The sequence below is a fragment of the Brachyistius frenatus genome, unplaced genomic scaffold (genome assembly GCF_029030835.1).
Source record: "Brachyistius frenatus isolate BFR_SWC_R1_liver_20210118 unplaced genomic scaffold, ASM2903083v1 Contig_176, whole genome shotgun sequence".
Taxonomy (NCBI): domain Eukaryota; kingdom Metazoa; phylum Chordata; class Actinopteri; family Embiotocidae; genus Brachyistius; species Brachyistius frenatus.
The window spans coordinates 215,162-236,123 of NW_027210775.1; the positions used below are offsets into that span (position 1 = coordinate 215,162).

Here is a 20,962-nt window from a genome sequence, read left to right on the forward strand (position 1 = left end):
AGACGAGGGAGTCGTCTGCGTAGAAACTGATGTGGAGCTTTTGAAGGATTTATCCGGGACATGGGAGAAAAAACGGAGAAAAATAATCAGCTGAGACATAACATAGTTAGTATGTGCCTCAAAAATCCAGTATCAGTCTGCCTCCGAATCGAGATCTCAAACAGAATATCATGAATCTGGATAAAGCTTGTTGATGTTGGGTTTAGTTGTAAAAACGTGCTTCCGGCTTCAACACATTTCTCGTCGCGGTTGTTCGGCGTCTCTGCGTTCAGCTCGTTACCTCAGTTTGCTCCTGAGCGAAGCCACCTCTCTGTTCAGGGCATCGTTGGCCTCCGTGGCCTCGTCCAGCTCCCTCTGCACCTTCCTGCGGCCCGCCACCACGCGTTGCGCCTCCTCCTCCGCCTCCTCCAGCTGATGCTTCAGCTGCTTCACCCGCACGTTGCCCTTCTCCGCCTGCAGGGAGCGGCCAATCACACAAGCGTTTTTTTTTTTTTCATTTCCGGGTTATGTGGCTGAAAGCGTGATGATAAATGATAAACGATGGTTACCTGGTCTTTGTACTGCTGCGCCTGCTTCCTCTCGTCCTCCATCTGGATGCTTAAATCCTTCAGTTTCTTCTCTTTCTGACGCAGATTCTTGCCGTTGGCCTGGCGCTCCCTGCACAACGGAAACCGCACAAAATGTCATGTCTTTCAGCGTCTGGATTTCTTTCTGGATTTTGACTCCATTTCCCACCATGCACCAGTACCTGCTCTCGATCTCCAGCTGCTCCTCGACCTCTCTCAGTTTGGCCTCCAGGGCGGCGATGGAGGACTTGAGCTTGGAGCGGCCCTGGCCCTCCATCTCCTGCAGCTTGGCCTTCAGCTCTCGGTTCTGCTTCTCCAGCTGCTGCTTGGATCCCTCTTTGCTCTGGGACGAAGATCTCTCCGCCGCCAGCTCTGATCCCAGCTGATCCACCTACACAACCGGAGACAGGACGACGAAGATGAAAACTCATATCATAATTTTGTCAAATAACTTTTTTTCTATCTGTAGAGGACCACAAACAATATAAAGTTACCTACGGCGCACCACAGGGATCTATTCTAGGACCTTTACTTTCTTATTTGTGCATGAAATCTGTGTCTGAGCTTTTGTTGTTTCATTCTGTGTTATGTTTTTTTCAGTTTTTTAGGTTGTACTAAATCAAAAACTGTAAATAAGACGCTTGAAATAGGCCCCGCCCCTTCTCTCGTCCACACCAAACCTACCAGCTGCTGGCTCTTCCTCAGCCGGTCGTTGAGGCTCTCCACGTTGGTCTGCTCCTCCTCCAGCTCCTCCTCCAGCTGGCAGATCTTCGCGTCCAGACGGCGCTTTTCGTCGGACGTAATGGACCTGAGCAGGAGGACGAGGAAGTTACGGCGCCACACTCGGTCCAGTTGTACAGACGATTTGCACCGTAAATCTTTACACTTTAATTTGCACATCAATGTATATTTTTGAAACTGCTGTTTTTGTCATCGCGTGATGTTGAGTCCATTTTTCTGAAGCTGACGCCGATCTATTCCAACCTTTTTATGAACAACTGTCGGAAATTCACATCGCTGCTGGTTGGAAGATTAAATATGCAAAAAAATGCAAAATATTCTGCGTGTCGTTATTCGTCCTGCACACGCTGTCTAAAGGCCGTAAGATTAAACATTTAGATAATGCACTTCTTTATCTATAAATCCCCAAATTCCAGTTCGCTTGCTGGACTTGCTGATTCCTGCCAGCACCACAAAACCTTTACGATCATTAACCTTCGGCAGATATTCACGGTCTCCAGAGGATATTTCTTACAAAGTTATTGACCCACCTGACTTTTACTCCATCAGGCTAAATCTTCCTTTAAACCCTCTGTAATGTATGACGATGTATCTCGATGTAATGATGAGCCAGGAAATGTTTGGTGAATATTCATTGTCCCCAGTAGAATAAAGGCCCGTATCATCACAGTGAAGGTGACGCGCAGCGAGACGTGCTCGTTACCTTCAAATGTATATTAATAAGACAAAGAAACCTACTTTCCAGAGTTGCTGGCCAGTTCCTCAGACAGCTCGTCTCTCTCCGTCTCCGCCTGCTTACGAGCTCGCTCAGCTGCTGCCAACATCTGGACAGAAAGAGGAAGAAGAGAAGTGATAAATTCATTCAAAAAAATAAATTGATGATTTACTGACTAAATCTGCACATGCAGTTAAAATATTAAGATCTGATGTCACAAAATGATCCCAAACGATGGCTCGCCTCATGCAGCTGGACGATGTCGGCCTCCATGGCCTTGGATCTGCGCTCGGACTCCCTGGCCGTGGTGATGACCTCCTTCTGGGCTGCACGAGAGTCCTCCAGCTCCCTCTGGAGATCCTTCACCTGGCCCTGTGAGGGGAGCGAAGAGCGGCACGTACCAAAGCGTTAACCGGTTCAAATCGGATCCTATAGCGAGGTCATGCCGAGGAACTGTCTGAACAGGAGTTAAAGAATACAGGAAGCTCTTGGTCATGATTATAAGAAACATTTATGTTTATTCATTCAGCAGATTATTTTAATAAATGCTGATTCCTTCCAAAAGAGGATGTTTATCATTTGTTTAAAAAAAAAAAAAACTTTAGTTGTTATGGAGCTTTGAATTCTTATTAAATGAAAAACATATAAATAATAATAATAATAATAATGATAATAGAAATTATTCACTGAAAAGTAAAAGTGTGTGTGCTGACTGATCGAGTTCGGATTTTGGCCGTCGCCATCTTGATATTTTGGAGCCAGAAGTGACCATATTTGGACGAGCTGGGGAGGAGCGAGGGGGGAATCTGACTTAGAGAACACTAAGCCCCGCCCACCTCTACCAGAAACCTGACTGCACCCCAGGCCTGTCAATCAAACAGACACACCCCTAAACATACTGATTTTTAAGGACTAATATCAAACTAATGATGGAATTATTTTCCGATAAAACACCAGAAAACTAGGCAGCCTTTTTGGAGGCAGCCCCTACTGGCCCTCGGTGGTATTACACTTGTACACATTTTTCCGCCCCACGAAGCTACGTCCACTTTCATTTACAGCCGGTGGTGCTGACCTGGAGTTTGCGGAGCTGCTTGATGGACTCGTCGCGCCCCCTGCTGGTGGCCTCCAGCTGGTCCTCCATGTCCTTCAGCTCCCCCTCCAGCTTCTTCTTCCCGGCGGACGCCTGACCTCGCTGCTTCCTCTCCTCCTCCAGCTCCGACTCCAGCTCACGCACCTGACGGAGACGTGGAGAGACGTGACGACGTGATGAAGCGCTCAGTAAATTCTCTATTCTCAGGTATTTCAGGAAGTTGCTGCACCTGTTTGACGAGCTGCTTCCTCTTCTCCTCGCCCATCTCCTCGCGGGCCTGCAGCTCCCTCTCGTGCTGAGCTTTCATCGCCTGACTGTTGACCTCCAGACGCAGCTTGGCGTCCTCGGCCACCTGCAGCTCGTCCTCCAGCTCCTCCATCTGCATCCTCATCTCCTCCACGATGGCCTCCAGGCCTCGCTTCGCCTTCTCCAGGTCATGCACCTGACAAATAATCACAAACGTTGTCCATCTTTTTTTCTGATGAACCCACCTGAGTGAAGCTTTTGTCTCTTTTTTTTTTTTTTTCCAGCCTCTTACGCTCTTCCCCACGTCGTCCTTGGAGCTGATGAGATCCTCCATCTCAGCTCGGAGCGTCTTCATGGTCTTCTCCGCCTCCTCCAGGGAGTCCTGGTTCTCCTCCAGCGCTCGGCCCAGAGCCAGCACCTTCGTCTCCTTCTCCCTCGCCTCCGCCTCCGCTCGATCGCGCTCCTCGGCGAACTTGCAGGACACGGCTCGCTCCTCGGCCAGCATCTGACCAACCCGAGGAGAAAGGAGGTAAACGGGAAGCACAAGCATTTAAACACCTGTTTCTAAAGGTTTCGCAGCATTTTTACCTGCAAAATGTGACCTTTTTAAAAACCCAAACAGATGAAGTTTAGCTTTTTAAAGAGCATGACATTGTTTCTGACAGCTGTTCATCCACATCTGGCTCTTAAGCCATCAAAAATACCGTTTTTGCGCTGGCACGGTTAAGTTGTAGCTCGTTTCTCAGGTCGTGTAACTGCTCTTCCTACGGTGGCAAGTTTACGTACAATAATATCCTGGAAATGTTTCACAATAAAAGCCTTGTTAAGAAAATGAAATATTTCTGTCTCCTGAAAACCTAGAGGGCTTTTAATTTGATATGGAAACAGGAAGTGTGGAGTTTGTATTTAAGGCGTAATGCAGGAACTTTAATGGCAAACGGGGGCGGATAAAAAAACAAAACAGCGAACATTTTATTTTCTAACTCGGAGAAAGAACGTTTCGGAGCGAAACCATGAATGATGTCGTCATTGAACAGTAGCAACTTGGTATTTAAAAAACATACTGGGGCCCTCAAATGAAATATCAAGTCTTCTCTCCTCCTGTTTTGCTTCACTTCAGGTGGTAATTTTCTCCTAATTGTCGCCCGTATGTCTGCAAAAGCCTCCAGAACATTATTTCCTCGCCAACCGGACCTGATCGAACTTCTTCTGCTTCTTCTCCAGGTTGGAGACGAGCTGCCGCTGGCCGTCCAGGTCCATGAGGACGTCCTCCAGCTCCTGTTGCATCCGGCCGCGGCTCTTGTCCAGCTTGTCGTAGGCCGAGGCCTTCTCCTCGTACTCGTTGTTGGCCGCCTCCAGGTCACGCTGCAGTCGCTTCTTCCCCTCCTCCAGCAGCTCCACTGTCCCCGACATCTCGTCCAGCTTCTTCTTGTAGTCCGACACCTGACGAAAGGTAGAGAGCAGATACGTGAAGACGTATTTTGTCCGTCGGAACCCCTCTTTCTTTTCCTGGCTCTCTTTCAGGTGTCCTCACCTGCACATTGAGGCCGGAGACCTGCCTCTCCACGGCCCGTTTGGCCTCCGTCTCCTCCTCCAGCTGCTCCATCAGGCTGTTCCTGTCCTCCTCCATCTGACGGAGACGCCCGGACACGTTCAGCTTCTGACGCGTCTCCTCCGACAGCAGCTCCTGGAGGAGAAGAACGTGGACAAAGCTCTCACTTTGGGTGTAACTGGTACATCAGGGAACGTGAACAGGTGTGTTTGTCCTCACCTGTGCGTCCTGGAGCTGAGAGGACAGACCGGACACGTCTTTGCTCAGCTTGATGTTCTTTCCCTCGGCATCGTTCAGCAGAGCCGTCGTGCTGTCCAGCTCCATCTGGAACACAAAGACAGTTCCAGTTGGTCCTGAGCTGCTTTCGTCTCTTAAACGCTGAACGTCACCAACTCTCCTGAAATTTACCTCCAAACTTCTTTCTTTGACTCTAAACTGCTGAGTAATTTAGTTCAAGTGATTCACGTTTTATTGCGTTTCCTAATTGTATTGTTTTTATTTATTCACTTGTTTTTAAGGTCTGTCAAATATTTAGCAAGATTTGCAGAAATGCAGAAATATTTCAAGTTGCTACCAGAGTTTAGTGGCGCACTATTACAATAACTCATACTTATTCTTCTCCTGGTTTTTTTTACTGCGTAACTCGTCCTGCAGCTTTAAAAAAAAAAAAAAAAAAAAAAAAATTGCGACAAAAACATACATCAAAACATCGATCTGGAATAATGTAAAAAAAAATGGCCAAAAACTCTCCAGTGAAATGAACGTATCCGCAAGTGTACGTAAAAGCTTACCGACCCTTGGAGCGGCGGGAATCGTCATAGCAACCAGTGACTCATTGGATATAGTATTCTGGTGACTCACCGTCATCTTGGAGACCTTCTCGCCCAGCTCGGTCCTCTGCCGCTCGCTCTCGTTGAAGCGGGAGTGCAGTTCGTTCAGCTGACCCTCCACCTTCTTCTTCTTGTGCTCCACGTCCTGCTTGGCGCCGGCGAGGGATCGCAGGTCGGCGCTCAGATCTGCCGACTCCTTCTCCAGAGCCTGCTTGGATTTCTCCAGACCGGCCCGCACCTGGACGAAGAGAAGCGGCGCCGAATGAAATTTAATGTTTAGGACAATTCTCCACGAGACGTTGGTCACTTTTCTGATTTTTGGGTCGACCGACCCGTTTGGCCTGCTCCAGCTGCTCCGACAGCTCCTCCACCGCTTGGCCGTGTTTCTGCCTCAGGTCCTGGATTTGGGCCTCGTGGCCCCGCCCCTCCTCGTCCATGGTTTTCTTCAACATGGCCACCTCTTGCTCACGCTTCGCCCTGCCAACCGCAAACAACGTTCGCGTCACAACAACTCGTCCCACAGGAGGAGAAACCCGATTACAGCTGCTTGAAACCAGCTGAGCTCCGCTTTTATGCAGATGAACCTGCTGTTTCCTGCATCGGCTTTGTGCCGTTTATAATCTGTGTTTAGCACCAAGAAATGTACTCAGGATGGGTTCTGAAGGCTGAAAACTAAAGGAATGTTGTTTATGAATAAAACATTTAAAAAAAGAAAGATTATTAAGCTATAAATGTGGCTGATTTAGAGGATGGTGCAGACCGGAGCTCCTGCTGGGCGGCCGTCGTGTCCAGACTGTCCTCCAGCTCGGTGCGCAGAGCGTTGAGTTCGTCCCCGAGGTCCCGCCGAGACGCCTCGGCCTTCCCCCTCGCCGACCTCTCGGCCTCCAGGTCCTCCTGCAGCTCCGAGAGCATTGTCTCCAACTCCCGAACCCGCTTCACAGCCGCCCCCCGCTGGCCGCTCTCCTCCTCCAGGCTGTGGACACAAGAAAAGGATGATTTTGTGCGTGGAAAGGCTTACGTTTTGATAGATATTTTCTGTGAATATTCCTGGTCCCCAGAGTCTGAACCTTCAACCCATATTTTATAGGAGCGTTATCTTTGGTCCGGTCCGTCTCACCGGGCCTGTGTGGCCTGCAGCTCGTCCTCCTTGCCGGCCAGCTGGCCGCGGACGTCGTCCAGATGACCCTGTAGGTCGGCGTGCTGCTCCTGCAGGTCGGCAAGCTCCGCCTCCACCTTCCTCTTGGCCTTCTCCATGTCCAGACGGCCCTTCTCTTCCTTCTTCATACGCACTGGACACACCGGACAAAAGATTCAGATTGTGCAGAGGTGTGACGGGAAAACAAATCAATAATCATATTCAGAACTCGAACTTCTGGAAAGTTTGTTAATACTGATTTTGTCAATAATTATTTTCTAATGAATGAGGGATTATTTTCAGATGGACCTCCAGAAAACTAATAAGAAGGAGTGACTTTAGCTAACAACACCGAGATAACTGATGGACACATTTTATTCACTTTGGATTTGATGAGAGAAGTTGAATGGGAGTCTATGGAGTCAGCCCCTAGTGGCCATTGGTGATATTGCATTTTAAGGCACTTTTGTCAGACCTGGAAGCTACGTCCACTTTTATATACAGTTTATGGACTTGATGGTTTTCCATTATTGTAAAAGACTGAAAAAAGTTTGAATTTTTTTTCAGCTTTTTAAGTATTTCTATTAAAAACAATATATACTAAAGCTTTATGTTCTACAGACAGATTTTCGAGTAAATTATTTTCATTCTCCGACAGAAGTCATCAGAAGTGAGTAAAACCAGATAGATCGGATGCCAGTAGAAATACGACTGACACTCCAGGTCCGAGATCATGGACTCGTGTTTGCTCTTCAGTTTGGTCAGATTCTTGGACTTCTCCTCTTCCTCGGTCAGATTAGAGGTCACGTCGGCCATCCTCTCCTCCAGCAGCTTTCTCTCCTACAACAACGAGAGCGCATTACTGTAACAGGTATGAAACACTCTGCATACATCTGAAGCTGCACCGTGTTTTTTTTACCTTCTGCAGTTTGTTGTTCTGGTCCTCCATGATCAGAACGTCCTCCTCCAGCTTCTTCACTTTTCCCTCCACGGTCACTTTCTCCAGCTGCAGCTTCTGACGAGCGTCCTCCTCCTCGACGATGTGGGTCTCCATGAGCTGCAGCAAAAAAACACTGGACAAAATTAAAGCAGCTCAAAATATAACAATATATAGAGAACAAGCTTTTATCTGGAACCTGTTTTACTTCTGCTTCATCTTATTTGACTACAGTTTTTAAGATAGTGATGGTGAATGTGGTTTTAGTTATAATAAATGCAGATGATTCTGGGTTTTTAACGTTTTGTTATTTTGCTTTATATATTTGTCTTTTTAACAAATATCAATATTTGAATTGTTGTTTTACTTGTTGAATCTTTTATAAATCATTTTGAGCCACATTTTGTGTATGAAATCTCAAATTATTTTTTTTATCAAAATTATCATTTTAAGTTGATAATATCCAGTATATAAAATTTTCTGATTAAAACTTCTTAATTGTACATTAACATTTTTTGATTTTCTTAATATTTATATTATATATTCACTTTTTGGCTCAACTGGAGAGATAAAATAGTATAATAAAATAAAATAAAACCATTACGGATGAGACCATCAGTCAAATAATCATAATCAATAGAGATAATCGACATAAATTTAAATTGGCAAAAGTTTTGTCAGTCAGATAGTTGTTGAAAGCATTTTTTTTAAACAGAGGTGACAAAAATTTGCTGAAGATTTACTGAGTTCTCACATTTTATAAACAATTTTTTTTATTTATAATAATAATAATTAAAGGCCAAAAAACATGTAGGTCAGTGGAAAAAGAATATGAATAATACCCCTAACAACAATAATAGTGTGTCAGACCTGTAGTTGCTGCTCCATGTCCTTCCTCTCCTGCTGCAGGGAGTTGCTGCGCTCCTCCTCCTCCTCCAGCCGGGACTCCATGTCATGCAGCACCTCCTCCAGCTCCTGCTTCTTGGCCTCCAGTCGCACCCTCATCTCCTCGGCCTCGGCGTACATCTCCGTCTCCGCCTGCAGCTTCGTCTCCAGCTGCACTCGCTCCTCCATCAGCTGCCGACAGACTCACTTCCTGACTTCCTGCTCTTTTTAAGGTTAATAAAGTTCAAACACCTGCGCATCTCACCTGCGTGTGTTTCTGGGTGATGGTCTTCAGCTCGGTCTCGCTCTTCGCCGCCACCTCTATGGCTGCTTTTAGCTCCTCATCCTTCTGACCCATTTCCTCCTCTTGTCTGGTCACCTGCAGCAGCGGCTTCACCTGATGATAAACCAAAGAAAAAAAAGACCCTATTAGTTCTTAAATAAAAAAACTTTTTTTTAATCCACTTTAAGTGTCAGGTTCCGAAATAATCTGTGTAAAATTACACACACAGCTCTCCTGTCGAAAAACTGTTAATTGGAGCACTATCTTCTGCTTCCGGTAAAACTTTGTATTAAATTGTTGTGATAATTAGATGTCTCTGATTATAAACACAAAGATTTAGGTTTAACCTTCGTAAACAGCCTCCACCACTGCCAGTTCTTGAGTTTGAGGTAACAGGCGCAGTTCCTCTGGATGACCTTCATGGCGCTCAGCTGCTGCTGACGTTTGCTGAAAGCTCTGAAAGCACAAACAGAGAAGAAGAAGAATCAGCGGTTGGAGCCCCGACGGGCAGCGACAGGACGACACCGGCTATCACTACTTGCTTGCGGGCCAGGAAGCCTCTCGCTTGTGCCTGGAAGGCGATGATGACGACGGTCAGTTTTAAGTCTCTTTCTTCCTCCAGCTGGGCCAAAACGCCCGTCCTGAAGAACATCTTACTCTGACCGATACGGTACAGGTTGGTGTCCAGATCCAGGTGCTTCACCTGGCGACAAAGAGAAGGGTGTGTTTAAAAAAGAGGGAAGGTAGAAAGAAACCTCTGCTTCTCTGGTTTCAGAATCCAGTTAAATTCACATTCAAATGACGTCCAACTAAAGTAACTACCTAACCTAATGTTTCAAAACAAAACATCTTCAGTAATCTTGTGACTGTGTTTGTTTCCGTCCGGCTCACCATCAGACTGCACGCCTGCTTCCCGTCCATGAAGCCTTTCGGGATGGCGTTGGCAGCCAGGATCTCGTACCTGCCAACAACACAACAGCTGTCACCTTCCTGTGACGTCACAGGTACGAGGTTTATAATCAGCCTGTTTATGGGAAATAAATACATCCTGCAGAGTTTTGTTGTTTTGTTTAATAGTTAAGCTGCTTTTTAAAGGTGTCCACGGTTACGCAGTTCTCGAGCCATCCATGGACAACGGAAAAAAACACAAAAAAGAAACTAGTAAAGTCGAGCCGAGCCGCTAAATTCAGTGGAGAAGAGGCTTGAGCAACATTTTGGACCACTTGTTTGCAGACGAGGGAAACCTTGTAAAGGCAGGCGGAAAGGGAATTAAGCTAATGAGCTAATCGTCTCAATATATGCTGGTTTCAGGACCAAACCAAATCATTTACGTCAAAGCCGGGAAAATAGAGATGCCAATATCTCAGAGGATCGAGGATCCGTCGAACGATTTCTATAAAACGGAGGTAATTGTATAGTTGAATATCATCTGTGTAGAAAATCTCAATTTCCTTCCGAGAGGAAGCCTCAACAATGCAAACAGAGAACTTCAAAATGAAATCTACATTTCTAGTATAAACACCGTTAGAATTATTACTGACGCCTATAAAGAAATAATAATTAGCTCATCACCTCTGCCTGAACTCCTGGAACACGATGCGGTTCGGGAATCCCTGCCTGCAGATCCGAATGCCCTCCAGCACGCCGTTGCACCTCAGCTGCTCCAGCACCAGGTTGGCGTCCATCTTGCCGGCCTGCAGCCAAACCAACAAGCAAATGAATGTACAAATCAGAGTCGGGAGAGATGCACGCGGACCACGACGACCTCTCACCCTCTTCTCGTGGTTGGGGATGATGCACCGGATGAAGTTGGGCTGCGTCTTGTGCAGCGTCGTCATCAGTTTGCCCAGAGACTCCTTGTACAGCTGACCCACGGTGCGGAACATGCCCTTCTTGGATTTGGTGGAGGTGGGTGCCGAACTTTCGGACATCTTGGCCATCGTCTCGAGACCCACCACTCGATCCGCTGAACGCGAACGACAACACAGGAAGGATTTACACTACGTTTGATTACTGCGGCTACACAATGTGATGTTTGGCCTCTTGCGGAGGACCGACCGTCTTTCCACAGGTCTTGGATGAAGTTGCTGGACGAGTTCTGGAGCAGAGCCGTCACGTTGTCGTTCAGAGGGTCCATGTTCTTTGTCAACCAATTGGCTGCATTATAGTCGACCTGGAAATACGTAGATGCTTGGTTATTAAAAACACTTCACAATTTCCTAAAACAAAGCTGTTGGCAAACATGCTGTTTTGATTGTTTACTTAAATGTACAGTTATAAAGATCATTGTTCCCTCTCACCTTCCCAGCATAGTGCAGCACCGAGAACATCAATTTGTCTTTGTGCTGTTTGGGTTTGGAGAATTTAACGTGACCCGTGTGGGTGTTCAGCAGCTTGTCCACGAACGAAACGTCGGTGGCTTTGGGGAACCAGCACTCCTCGTCCAGCAGGGCCAGGATGCCCGGAGGGTTGTTCTGCACGACATCCAAGGACACACAGATAAGTCCTTTCTTAAAGCCTTCAGGAAGTCCACCTTTAGACGGATCTTTAGGTGGAACAATTTCTCTTAGATGTTCTTCTTACGCTTTGCTTATAAGTAAGAATGATTCAATACTTTAAGCGTAAATCCATGAAACTGTTGAGGTGGATCATGTGTGTTTGTGTGTGTGTGTTGTGCTGACCGGCCTCTCGATGAGCTCGATGCACGGCTGCAGGTCGAGACCGAAGTCGATGAAGCTCCACTGGATGCCCTCCCGCTTGTACTCCTCCTGCTCCAGGATGAACATGGTGTGATTGAAGAGCTGCTGCAGGCGCTCGTTGGTGTAGTTGATGCACAGCTGCTCGAAGGAGTTGTCCTGCAAGAGACGAGAGGTCTGAATGGACGTGCCTAGAAAACCTCCAACGTCCAAGGATCCATCCTTATAACTGGCTTCTTTTGACGTGAAGGAGCAGCAACTCTACTCCGAGCTTCCTCCGGATGTCTGAGCCCGTCTGAACCCTGAGGAGGAAATTCATTTCTTGTATCTGCGATCTCATTATTCTGGGCACTACCCAAAGATCGTGACCAAAGGTGAAGGTTGGAGCGTAGATCGACTGGGACATCGAAAGCTTTGCCTTGCGGCTCAGCTCCTCTTCCTCAAAACAGTCCAGTATAATGCCTGATTTACCTGCTGGACACCATTAATCTCCCGCTCCATCCTTCCCTCAATGTGAACAAGACCCAGAGATCCTTAAACTCCTTACATTGGAGCAGGAGCTCGACCTAAAGGGAGCAATTTGCCAGAGAAACACGACCTTCTGACGCTCGACTGAAAACCGCCTCAGTTCGTGCTAAAACATATTTAGATGCTTGTTTTCTATGAGAATTTACCTCAAAAATCTCAAAGCCAGCGATGTCCAGGATGCCGAGGAAGGAGGACGACTGTCTCTTACTCTTGTCCAGCGTCTTGTTGACTCTGGCCAGGATCCAGCGGAACAGACGCTCGTACATGGCCTTAGCCAGAGCCTCGATCGCAAAATCAGCCTGAAGGTGGAGGAAGATGGAGGTGAAGGGAAACTCTGTATAATAATTGTTTTCTGTGTTCAGTTCAATGTTTGCTTTTTGTGTTACCTGTTGCTTAGTCTGCGCCTTCTGCACCACCTCCCGGCCCACTTTAATCCTGGGTGTGAGGATGGCGCGGGTGAAGTCGGTCACGTTGATGCCCTGCAAGTGGCACACCTTCTGGGCAGCTGGGGTTGATGGGTAAAGTGAGGAAGAGGAGAAGGAGGTCAGAGTTGGACGATGAGAGGGTCAGTTACAGAACCGCTTGTGGTATTTTCTAAAGTGTTACCCGTGTTGTCGGGCAACGTCGCCTGCTCATTGTTCCTCTCCTTCTCAAACTTGATGTTGCCCAAGTGGAGCACAGTGGACACCACCTTCATCATCCCTGTAGGGAGGAGGAGGAAGAAGAAGACGAAGATTAGAAATGTCCTAAGAGTGGTTTTCATGAGCAACTGCTGCTGCAGTACCTAGTCTCTCGTCCTCAGTGAAGCCCATGATCTCCATGGCCTCCAGCGTCTCAATGAACATCTCGTCGTCCTCCTGACCGGAGATCTCCACGTGACCCGCGACCAGGAACCGATAGCTGCTGAAGTCCTCCAGCAGCAGCTCCTCTGTGCACAATACAAGTTGGAAGACATCAGTTTGATCTGTGCAGCCGGTTTAGAATCAGCCATCTTCAAAAAGGCACAAACAGTTTGTTTATTAGACTTATATATAACGGAGAAGAGGGAGAAAGAAGCAAATATTATGGCATTAAAGGAGGAATGGGAAGAAATCAATGAACAACCATGGAAAACATCCTGCTCTACAATGTGGAAAAACTGGATTAAATAGATATCACCAAAATGACCAGATTTCACAAGATAGAATTTGGAAAACTGGACAACGTCATGTTGTTCCTTTTAAAGAACAGGAAGTGCTGACATCGTTCGGATGTTTCAGTTGCTCACCCCTTATCTTGTCTTTGGCTCCTGCCACCATGTAGTAGAAGATGTGGAAGGCTCTCTCGGTCATGGACTGCCGAATACAGCGAGACTTCTCCAGCAGGTCTGATCAGATCAGGAAAACGTCTTTAATTTAAAACTTGTATAATTCAACAAAGAAAAAAAAGGGGAAACTCTGAGATCAGATAAAGGATACAGGTGTCGATATTTGCCCCGACGATATATCCGGTCACATCGAAGTTGAGTTTGATGAACTTTCCCTGAGGACAGAGAAGACGGACAACGTCTGAGACGTACAGCTCATTGTTGACATTTATTTTTGTGTCTGTTGATTAACAGGCTGATTACAACTCTTACAAATCGTGATGAGTTGTCGTTCTTGATGGTCTTGGCGTTGCCGAAGGCCTCCAGGATGGGATTCGCCTGCAGAAGCTGCTTCTCCAGCTCGCCCTGCGGCACCAAAACCACGTTACACATCTCTGTCTTCTGCACGGCATTTCACCGCTGACGTTTACCCAGACGATACTCACACGAAGACGTTGATACTTACGTAGGCCAGCTGCTGCTGTTGCTGCAAGAAGAGGTAGGAAAACAAAACCATCAGCGGAGATATGACAGAAGAGAAGATTTATTTTAAAAAGGTGCTCCATTTAGGTTTTCTCCATAATTGGCTGTGTACAGGAGAGCTTTAAATGCAGCAGGGGTCAGAGGTCAAGCGTCAATAAATCCAGACTAAAAAACACAGACAGAGCAGCTGTAATGTAGAAATGCAGCACGTCTCTATTAAAAGCATCCTGTTAACGTGGTTTTATTCAAGGTTCCCACTCAAAGTCAGAAGTTCCACGTCTGTCACTTACTAAAAATTAACTACATGACCTAAAATGAAGGAAAAACTGTCACCTTTGTGCCGATCAGACAAAATCCAGCCACATTATTTTGTTACCAGCAGTTTGTGAGCTTAATTTACTGGTTCACAGGCGTTTTCAAGCCTTGAGGTCGTGCAGTCGTTAAATGAAATCAGAGCGAGTCGGGCTCAAAGTCAGACAGAAATATAACCGTCATGCCCGGGATCGAACCTGCGCAGGCCTGGGTCATCTCAAACTGGCATATTAAAATGGATAAATCCCTGAAAGGTTGTTTCACATCCGCTGAGTCTGACTATTTAAACCTAAACCTTTCAAAATGTTGTGTTTTTATCTTGTTTGGCTGCTACAAACAAAAAGAATCCTCACAAACTTCTTCTGAACATCTCGCCTCGACTCACCGGGCTGGCGTCCTTCTTGCCTTTGTGCGAGGAGGCGACGACGGCCAGGTACTGGATCACCTTCTTGGTATTCTCCGTCTTGCCTGCTCCGGACTCACCTCTGGGAGGAGGGACAGATGAGTCCCGTTAGCTCATCTGGATGGCCCGAAGGTCCTTTTTTTTTTTTTTTAACTTAAGATCATATTCTGTGACAATATTTGCTGTTTTTTTTTTTTTTGTTTTTTTTGTAAAAGTTGAGTAGTCAAGAAAATAATCAGGAAATAAAAGATTGGTGGGATTCTTTGCTGATGCTCTCTGTGAGTGATGGAAAAAGGTCAAGTGTTGCATGTTTTGACTCACGTGCAGAGAATAGACTGATCCTCTCGGTCTGTGGAGGGGAGAGGGAAGAGAGGATAATGTGAGCTGAACCCAAGCTGAACAGACCAAACATGAACTCGGGCCGCTTCACCCGGACACGAAGCGGCTCTGAGATCCCGTTTGGAGGGGAGGGGGGGGGGGGATTAGCTTCCGTAGCGCACATCATCTAAAAATAGCAGGTGGATGCAGGGCTCCCCGCCACCGCTGTGATCTTGTCTCCTCTGCTCCATGTATGGCCATCCCCGGGCCCGAATGGAAACTACAGAGTTGATGTGAGGGTCGCCGGCGGACCGTCCGGAGACACGGCGGCTGCTGTGAGGCTTCGGTTCAGGGCTGCTCACCTCTCATCCGGTACATTTCCTTTGGTAATGTGTGTGTTTGCTGCTTTATAAAGTAGAAAAAAAACCTACGTGACTGCATCTCCCTCCCTCCCTGATTTGTAGTTGTACCAGGAGTACTGGCAAGTAACCTCAAAGGAAATACAAGGTAGAGGTTCAGAGGCTGGTCCTGTTGCACAGAAACACAGGAAGAATTCAGAGTTTTGTCTCTTGATCAACGTCAGCACCCGAGTTCACACGTTAACGTGACGACTGGTACGTGAACATTTGTGACGTCACCGTGGACCCTGAAACTGGAAGCAGAGAAACTCAAAGAAGTCCAGCTGCCTTCACAAAGATTTACGCTCATTTGTGCATCATTTGTAAAAGAAATAGTCAAAAAATTCTCAAAATATGGGAATTACCAGAAATCTCCAGATCTTAAAAAGCCCTGAAATTCCTAAATTGTAAATCCCTAGTGGCCGTCAGCGGTATTGCACGCGAAGACTACGAACATTTTCACGTAGTTATTAGAGCGAATCCGTTACCCTGCATCATGTTCCTGTAGGCGTTGTCTGTGATGGAGTAGATGTGCGGCGGCACCTCGTGGCGTTTCTTGCCCTTGTACATCTCGATGATCTTCTCGGAGTAGATGGGCAGCATCTTGTAGGGGTTCACCACCACGCAGAACAGACCCGAGTACGTCTGGGGGGGAACAAACCGGCAAACCATTTATCCTCTCTTATCTTCCTGCGAGCATCGGACTCTTTTTTTTACCAACATCGGTTTAAGTTAAATTCTGCATCATCCTCTGCAGGTTTCAGCTCAAACTCGAGTTCAGGCTCGGAGACTTTATTTATTTATTTATTTTTTGTGGCCGCCTGCTCTTATAAGGCCACGCAGTGATTCTTCACAGCAGTCCGAATCAGATGCAGAAGCTTGGATTTTTTAAAAATGTTTTTTTACATCCAGTTCCCTTTTAAGACTTTATGGAACTGACTGAAAAAATAAAAGTTTAAGCTGTTGATCCTCCCGGTACATCCTGAGTCTACGTCTGATCTTCAGGCCTGAATGTGGAGGCCGTGTGAAGTCTTATTTCTTTTTCTTTTTTATAAGGAGCCCTCTGACTTCGGCTTCACCGCCTAGTTTTCTTTATATTAAGTCGCGCGGCGCTCGCAGACCAGGAGAGTGAAGCCGGTCTTTGTTTTTCCTCGGTCGGTCGGTTTAAACTGATCCCAGTTAAGCACCTCGTTCTTTTTTGTGGTTTCTGTCAAAAGAAGTCTGGATTTATCCTCCGCTGTCAGTCCGATGTTCGTACCAACCTCGTTATGTTACTTCAGTCGAACATTAGCTTTCATATCGACGTGATTTGTCTGTATTTTCCTTTTTGCTGATGTTGAATTAATGCTTAATTTATTTGTTTTTAGCACAATAAGTCGTTCAATTTACTGATTTTATTTTGGTTTCTTGTTGCTTTTTGGTTTTATTATGACGTTTTCACACCTGGTTTTGTTTATTTCGGACCAAAATATCAGGTTTGAAATGGACCTCGAAAATTTGGTTGAACTAAAAAGAGGCGGTCTCACATAGATCAGGCTGGAGAAGTATCTCTCGCGCAGGTTGTTCAGGACGGACGCCTCGTTGAGGAAGGTGAGGGCGGCCATGTCCTCCACTTTGCTGAACTTGGGCGGGTTCATCTTCTGGATGTCGTCTTTGTTCACCGTCGTCTTCTGACCGTTGGCGAGCTCCACCAGCACCTGCGGCACAGAGTCGGAGATCAAGCGGCTTCCCTGCGCTGCGTTCAAAGACGATAACTCTTGTTGTCGTCGGTACCTGGTCGCCCTTCTCCTCCTTGATGCTGGCCTGCTCGAAGCCCTGCGTCTCCGACGGCACCCACACCATCTTCTTGGCCGCCCAGTCGGCCTGGGCCACGCCGCTGTTGCGGAAATCATTTTCCAGGAAGAGGTACGATTTGTCTTCGGCGGCCGGGTCAGCCATGTTGGAAGTGTCACCGTCGGCAACTGGCGGGAGGAAGTCGGCGGCGGCGATGTCAGCGGAGGAGGAGGAGGAGGAGTCTAACGCTGGGGGTTCAGAGGCGGTCGAGTTGACGTCGGGTTCGTTGTCGGGGTCGGCCTCTGGTGCGCTGACGGGAGCTGAGTTGACCTCTGACCTTGGATTGACCTCTGGCCTGTTGACATCACAAACAACAAAAGTACTGAAAATGTGAACGGCAAAACACAGCAAGTCCTTCAGCTCAAGTTCCTGCAGATTTATGAGCATATTTGATGTTCTTCTTTTCATCATTCAGTGTCGTCCCGTATTATATCAGGGTAGTATGGACAACTGGAAAATTCACTGGTTACTATGGTTGCACCTGCTGAGTCGGTGGTTGCTATGGCGATTCCCGCTCCTCCAGTGGACAGTGAGCCTTCGCGCGTGGACACAAGACAGTCGGAGAAATACAGAGCCTGACTCGGAAAAGAGGTTTCGAGAAATACCTCACAAAACGAAAACTACAAGTCCTACTGAAAGAATTCTTTCACCGTGTGCGACAGAAACTTGTTGTTAATAACCGTATTGATTTTCACGTACTTGCTGTGTGTTACACAGCCGTGGTCGCAGGTTACAGACACCCTACGTTTCTGTTTTCAAGCATCAGTTTCAGAGCTGAGATATAATGGGAGTCTATTGGAGAGTTGGTGGGAGCACTCAGCGCTCAGAGGCGATTTCAGCAAAAACCGTAACTCCTACCGTGATGAGAGTCGCACTGGGTGAAAGCCAACAACAATCCCTACAGTTTGATGTCTAAATTGTGGATGTAGAGTGAACACTGTGGGCAGAAAACAGGATTAACACCACATTTTTTTGAACGATTTCAGGGGGTCAAAAGAGTGCGTGACATCACGCGTGATGTCATCACTCTAGATTCCGTCCAACACACACCCATTGTAAACTAAGAAATAGTCTAAAAAAGTTCATAAAACTTAAACTGAGATTTCATAAAAACGGTAACAGATATCAAAGCATCACTTGAGTCAGTAAAAGTTCAAGGTCTCATGACTAGTACAAACTTTGAATGACGTTTCTAGTGTGAAGCATGCTAGAGATGTGGGGCTCTAAATTTGGCTGTGTTTGAGACTAATCTCGCGTTTCCAATTTCATCTTTATGGGAGCCAGAAGTGACCATATTTGGACGAGATAGGGAGGAGCAAATCAGAAAGACACGCCCCCAAACATACCACTTTTTGAGGCCTAGTATCTCATTTATAATGGGATTATTTCCAGAAGGACCAGAACACTTATCAGAAGGAGGGAATTTAGCTAATGACACCATAACGACTTGTGGAAAACATTTACTGACTTTGTATTTCAGGAGAGATCCTAGTGGCCCTCAGTGGTATTGCAGCTTAAGGCACTTCCGCACGAAAGCTACGTCAACTTTTAAATACAGTCTATGCGTTCAAGCTGTGCAGAGAGCAGCTGAACTCACACCCTTGGAATCAGGTTACAGTCAACACTTTGTCACGAAAAACTTTCAGGGTGACATCACTGTGACATCATCGTCAGGATCATTTCATCAGGCTTTAGAAAGCTTACAGGCAGAGCCAAAGAAGACAGACGAGTACTCGTCATGACAGGAGAAAGGAGCTTTCTATATTCAATCGGTTAAAGTCGCATATAAAGAGTCCAAAGGGAAAAAAGACAACGTTGTAAAAGCAGAAGTTTACATTTATAAAGTAACACAAACGTCTGGAATCAAAATACTAAATATCAGAAAGAAAAACTCATCAACAGAGCAAAATTTACCCACGAAGCACAGATACAGCAGGTCGAAATCAAGGTAGTTTGCTCCTCCTGTGAACTCTCTAAAGTGCGTCAGCCCGAGGACGAATATCTACCACCTGTCAGATCTGTGAAACCTTCTGAAGGAACTGCAGATATTCAAATGATCACACGGCTCTTTATTCACACAGCAGTGATGAGAGCCGACGAGCATCAATAAAACCCATCAGCTCACCTCCTTCTCGCTGCCTCTGCATCACACACATCCTCCACAGTTAGTTTCAGCAAACTTGCCCCACTCATTTCTGCTGGTGCCGGCCTTCGGCACATTTTCCCACCTGAAGTTTCCCCATTGAGCTACTTACTCACTTATCCTTGTTTGCGCCTCCTCGTGTGGGTCACGAGGCTGCTTTGACCTCCCATCAAACAGCAGGCAATAAAACAGGAAAAGCAGCACACAGATCACCCCTGGAATCAAACAAGTGAGCTGCCATGCTAGAATGCCCATGTTTGGCTAACCCTTTTGCTCCCTGGTAGCTTGGTAGCCCAAAGAGAGGGGATGCTCGAGTCTTAGCCGGCATACTACCTTATAAGGTGCAGCAGCACCGTGTGTCCAGCCAAGCTTACCGTTTACACCAAAATGGTGACTTGTCACAGGGTGCATCGGTGTGTGGCCGCCACAGTGTGGGCACAAATCAAAAACATGTAGCATCTCTGCAAAGACCATTAACGTGTCAGAGAGGCAGGTTTAATGCAGCAGGCTTTTACACTTTAAAAAAAAGGAACATTTCTCCTCAATTCAAAGGGAAACATGAACACAACATGTTTCTCTCGATGTGTTATAGTCAAAAATTTTACTTTTAGATGCCAAAACTTGCGTTTAGTTTCTCTTCCACCTGCAAAGTCATTCTTGGAGACTTTGTGATGAACTAAGCAGGTGAATCCTCTGCATGGAACCAGTAACATCCACCTGTCCTGTGTGTTAAAAGCTTGCAGCTTCATACTCACTGCTCAGAGCTCCGGTCCTCGGTGCAGGATGCAGGCTGAACTCCGGGGAAATGATGATATCATGGCAGGTAAATGAAGGGGATGGTTGGTGGTGACGATGATGATGGTGATGATGTCCTCCTTCCTCCGCCTCCTCATCCTCCTCCTCCTTCTCACTATTTAAACTGCCCTGACACCTGGGGGTCGAGCTGTACTGAGACCCACCTCCTCTCCAAAGTTTGCAGCACATCTGTATCCAGCCAATCACATGAGGTTTAGTCAGTCTGCCTTGAAATGAAGAGCCTGGAGTGTGATTATGTTTGGCTGCTGAACAGAGAAGTAAACAGTGTATTATAGTGAAACCTGTTTTAGGTTTATTTTTGCTACTTTGTACGCAATTTTAGAGGGACATTTTTTTTTTTTTTAGTTTTTATTCCATTATGTTAATTTGACAGCTATAATTACATTGCAGATTAACATTTTACTTAGTTTTGCTGAGGCGTAATTGCTTTACAGCTAAAAGTCATTATGAAATAGCCTATAACTTAATTACTAAAAAGATGACATTTTAGTTGGTGTAAAAAAGATAAAATGCATCTGATGAGACTGTTTTCATTTGGTAAATTTAAAAAAAAAAGTCTTTGTTGGCCTACCTAAAATCCCTCTCACTTATTTGGTTTATTGTTTTGGATTAGAATAAATATCTAAAAGACAAAGCCTGCCACCAAAAACTGGGGTAAGTACTCTAAAATATATACAGTTTTCTAAATTCACCCCAATTACCCC

General features: G+C 46.3%; 1 protein-coding gene across 2 annotated transcripts; it reads right to left on the reverse strand.

Annotated features, from left to right (window-relative positions):
- Positions 1-276: 276 nt before the first annotated feature.
- LOC138632149 (myosin-11-like) lies at positions 277-17,404 on the reverse strand. Of its 2 annotated transcripts, XM_069717487.1 has the most exons (41): positions 17,240-17,404; positions 16,993-17,163; positions 15,955-16,111; positions 15,072-15,099; positions 14,733-14,832; positions 14,019-14,039; positions 13,826-13,918; positions 13,665-13,728; positions 13,475-13,573; positions 12,992-13,135; positions 12,814-12,909; positions 12,594-12,712; positions 12,354-12,506; positions 11,665-11,838; positions 11,284-11,457; positions 11,042-11,156; positions 10,756-10,949; positions 10,556-10,677; positions 9,875-9,944; positions 9,526-9,686; positions 9,331-9,439; positions 8,966-9,097; positions 8,686-8,892; positions 7,798-7,935; positions 7,595-7,718; positions 6,861-7,032; positions 6,504-6,716; positions 6,076-6,220; positions 5,775-5,981; positions 5,133-5,237; positions 4,896-5,048; positions 4,556-4,804; positions 3,654-3,866; positions 3,345-3,557; positions 3,098-3,259; positions 2,266-2,394; positions 2,046-2,131; positions 1,251-1,374; positions 749-957; positions 549-657; positions 277-453 (listed from the first exon to the last, which is right to left on the reverse strand). In XM_069717487.1, the coding sequence occupies exons 1-41, from the start codon at positions 17,402-17,404 to the stop codon at positions 277-279; spliced, it is 5,796 nt and encodes a 1,931-aa protein (XP_069573588.1). The 2 variants fall into 2 exon arrangements, with proteins under 2 accessions (XP_069573588.1, XP_069573589.1); XM_069717488.1 differs by lacking the exon at positions 14,019-14,039 and having other exon boundaries at positions 13,826-13,945; positions 14,742-14,832; positions 17,240-17,323.
- Between the last annotated feature and the right edge of the window lie 3,558 nt (positions 17,405-20,962).

Bases quoted from the DNA above. Each gene is read 5' to 3' on its own strand.
- LOC138632149 (XM_069717487.1), bottom strand. From the start codon at position 17,404: ATGGCTGACCCGGCCGCCGAAGACAAATCGTACCTCTTCCTGGAAAAT. The intron at 6,221-6,503 runs GTCTGCACCATC...TGCGGTTGGCAG, and splicing joins GCCGCCCAGCAGGAGCTCCG to GGCGAAGCGTGAGCAAGAGG. The intron at 5,982-6,075 runs GTCGGTCGACCC...CTCTTCGTCCAG, and splicing joins AGCTGGAGCAGGCCAAACGG to GTGCGGGCCGGTCTGGAGAA.